Genomic DNA, 3,877 nt, shown 5'->3' with positions numbered 1-3,877 from the left:
GTGCATTTTGAATTATGCTTGGTAGTCTATTTATGCCATGTACTAGGGCCCTTAAATTTGATCCTAAATTTTCCTTGATGAACTGTATAGTTCTAGGTTTAGTTAATATTTTCTTAATTTTGATTATACATTTTTAAAATCCACTTATCACAGACATAATTCATGTTTGACTCTCATTTAGTCAGTAATTCTTAAGATTTTTTATTTTAATATCTGCCCTTATAATGCCTTGTTCAGAACAAATTTAAATGTGCCAGTAATCTGGTCAATGCTATGATAACAGGTGAGCTTATAAATTTCCACTGTTTCACTAATTTACTTGAAAAATAGCTTATTCAGAGGTGGTTTCTTTATTTGTAAAGTATATCTCTATGAGAATTTTCAGAAAAACATTAATATTGGTTACTTTATAAGTGTTAGTCTGAGGAATAAAACAGTTAGTAGAAATTTTTCTTAATGCATCCATTGATTCCTTTGTCTCCCTTTTTTTATGCACACAAACGAGTTGACATTTAGGAATTAAGTTGAAAAGATAGCATTTATCACTGGGAATGTTGAAAGCTATATTAAGACACTTTAAGATGAAAACTTGCTTACCAAGGACTTCATATATTTGAGAAACTGTTGCCTAACTGCATAGCAGAGAGACAAAGAGTTTTCTGTGTCAACTCAGTGTGGTAGCTCAGGCACTCTCTAAGCCTGTCACTCCTTAATAAAACATTGTCTTTTGTTTTGTTTTAAATGGGTGCTTTTCATCTTAGTGAGTAGCCCTCATGGCACAGTGTTTAAGCACTCAGTTGCTAACCAAAAAGCCAGCAGTTCAAACCCACCACCCTCCCTTCAGGAGAAAGATCCAGCAGTCTGCTTCCATAAAGATTTACAGCCTTGGAAACCCTGTGGGGCAGCTCTATTCTTGTCCTTATTGAATCACTAGGAGTCAAATTTGACTAGACAGCAGTGGGTCTTCATCACAGTAACTGATAGGCATTCTCAATAAATCTCAAGCATGAAGGAATAAGAGAAGAAATGTATTTGTTTTAGTTATTTTAGAAAACCTAAGGAGCTCTGATAGCATAGTGGCTAAAAGCACTTGACTGCTAACCAGAAGGCTGGCGGTTCAAACCCACCAGCCACTCCTCGGAAGGAAGGTTGGGCAATCCTACTTCCGTAGTGATACTGCCTCAGAAACCCAAGGAGGGGTCGCTATGAGTCAGGGCCAACTCGACGGCACATAACAACAACAACAACAACATATGCTTAATAAATGGATAATTTATGAATAACAGAAATATGTTAGTGAAACTCTCTGAATAAGCTGGTTTGTTGATCAGAACTGTGTAAACTTTTTGGTAGAATTTTAGCCCACCCCTAAATTAAAAGCATTGTTATTGTGCAGAATGAAATTGAAATCTCGGATTATTCCTTTGTATCATAAAGCCCCTGTAGAATTGTTCCTTCTGACTAAACAGAACAACTGTATGTCCCATTTCATAAGTTGTAGAAATGGAAAAAGATCTCACTATTGAGAGGTGATAAGAGTTTTTGTTTATCCTTGTCAACAGTTTACAACTCTAGACAAGTCACTTTACTTTGCAATGCCTCAGTTTTATCCACTGTAATTTAAATATGCAGGAGGGAAAAAAAAAGTTGCCACAGAGTTAACCCCTACTCGTGTGACCCCACGTGTGTCAGTAGAGCCGTGCTCTATAGGGTTTTCGGCTGATTTTTCGGAAGTGGATCTCTAGGCCTTTCTTCCTAAGCACCTTTGGGTGAACTCAAATCTCCAACTTCTCAGTTAGAAGCTGAAAGAGTCAACTGTGTTTGCATCACCCAGGGATTCTCTTACTTGAAGGATTACTAAATATCATGTTACTTGTGTGTGTGTGAGAAAGAGAGATCAGTAGGGAAGAAATAAGGAATTCCTTGTGTTCAGTTTACTTTATATTAAAATGGTAAGTATGACATTTCATAATTTTCCCACTATTAACATTATATAATATATACTTTTTTTTTTTCATTTCAATGAGTGCTTAAAGACTAAAATGGATATCTGATTTCATAATTTTTGTTTTACAGTTTTGAAGTGATTAAAGTTATCCATGGAAAATTGTTGGATATGGTGGGGAAAGTTCAGTAAGTAGTAATCTTTCTTTATCTGTTTTGGTTAGATAAGCTCATTATTGTACGATCTTCTGAATAATAAAATCTGGTGCTAACTAGTTTACTGTGCCTTTTTTTTCCCTTATATTAACAGAATTCCTATTATGTTGGTGGGAAATAAGAAAGACCTACATATGGAAAGGTACATAGTTTTAAAAATAATTACTGATTTATAAAATTAAGTCTAAAATAGTTACTGAAGTACCATTTTTAATTACTCTTATGGCAGGAATATTTTTAGCTCTAGCATAATCTTTCTATTTTCAGAAATATGGCTTTGGTTATGTATAGCAGAAGCACAACTACAGTATAAATCTCATAAACATTGAAGGTGTTTCCTCTAGAAAAGAAGCAAAGTTTATTTAAAAAAATAATCTTTTATTTTACCATTTTCCATAAAGCAAAATCTGAACAAAGACAGCATTAATTTGTTTGACCAGTTTTGTTTTGTTTTTTAAGTAGCAGGGTCTGGGGTTACTGGCAACAAGGCAGCCAAGGGCCTCATTTACATGGAGCTTAATATCTAGAGAGGCATACACAATTGCTGGCTTAATTCCCTGCTGTCTGTGCACAACAGAAAGCTGTGAGCCCCTTTGGAATTTCCCCTGGCCTTAGGAGTTTAAAGCCCAGCTATAAAATAGTGGATTGTTACAAATATTGGAGTACTGGAGAATAAAATTACGTTCTCTGAATTATAAATGCTTGCTGGAGCTTGGTTAATTCTTTAATAAGTCAGTGTCTGTTCTGTTCCCCAATTCTAACATAATTAAAATGCTTTTTTCTGGGCCATTATTATAAAAAGTCAAGCAAAGGTTTACACAGGAAAGGAAATTTTCTTTGTTGATTACTGGAGAGGGGAGGGAAAATTTTTGACTAGTTAAGAAATGTGGTGATTTCAGAGAAAGGATAGGCAGTGTAACAAAAGTGTATGACTGACACAATATCACTAAGGAAAAGGAAGGCACAGTGAGGTGGCACAGGAAGTAAGAGGTACGGACAACAACAACAACAAAAATTCAGACTTACTGTTGTCAAGTTGAATCTGACTCATAGCGATCCCTCCTTGGGTTTCTGAGGCAGTATCTCTACAGAAGTAGATTGCCCAGCCTTCCTTCTAAGGAGTGGTTGGTGGTTTGAACCGCCAGCCTTCTGGTTAGCAGTCAGATGCCTTAGGCACTATGCCACCAGAGCACACAATACTGTACTGTCAATAATAATAAACACTAATTGATGGGTGGATACATAGACAGACAGGCAAGAAGATAGGGTATGGGTAGGTGAACAAGAATATACCCGTGACCATACGTAGGTTTGGGAGACAGTAGTCCCATGTAAGTATTCATATGTGTTGAAAAACATGTCCTTACACATTATAGAGCTAACAGGACATAACCAAGGGAGTGAGTTGTTGTGCCTACAGGCTTGGGACCATAGTCACATGAACATCAAGTTTGCTTGGCACAACATGTTGTTGTTGTTGTTAAGTGCCGTCGAGTCGTTTCCGACTAATAGCAACCCCATGCACAGCAGCACGAAACACTGCCCGATCCCACGCCAGCCCCACAATCCCTGCTATACTTGAGCCCATCATTGCAGCCACCGTGTCAATCCACCTTGTTGAAGGCCTCCCCCTCTTTCGTTGACCCTCCACCCTACCAAGCATGACATCCTTCTCCAGGGAATGGTCCCTTCTGACAACATGACCAAAATAGGTGAG

The 3,877-nt window shown here is 37.3% G+C and overlaps 1 protein-coding gene across 1 annotated transcript in view; it reads left to right on the top strand.

Annotated features, from left to right (window-relative positions):
• The window catches only part of RHEB (Ras homolog, mTORC1 binding), a 69,004-nt gene that overhangs the window by 55,502 nt on the left and 9,625 nt on the right, over positions 1-3,877 (top strand). Inside the window, exons 4-5 of the mRNA XM_007950151.2 lie at positions 2,077-2,133; positions 2,255-2,302. Coding sequence (XP_007948342.1) covers positions 2,077-2,133; positions 2,255-2,302 — 105 coding nt within the window. The remainder of the gene's footprint in view (positions 1-2,076; positions 2,134-2,254; positions 2,303-3,877) is intronic.

The sequence above is a fragment of the Orycteropus afer genome, unplaced genomic scaffold (genome assembly GCF_000298275.1).
Source record: "Orycteropus afer afer isolate SDZICR_OR568_19922 unplaced genomic scaffold, OryAfe1.0 scaffold00264, whole genome shotgun sequence".
NCBI classification, from domain to species: Eukaryota; Metazoa; Chordata; class Mammalia; order Tubulidentata; family Orycteropodidae; genus Orycteropus; species Orycteropus afer.
This window is presented reverse-complemented; position numbering and strand designations above follow the sequence as displayed.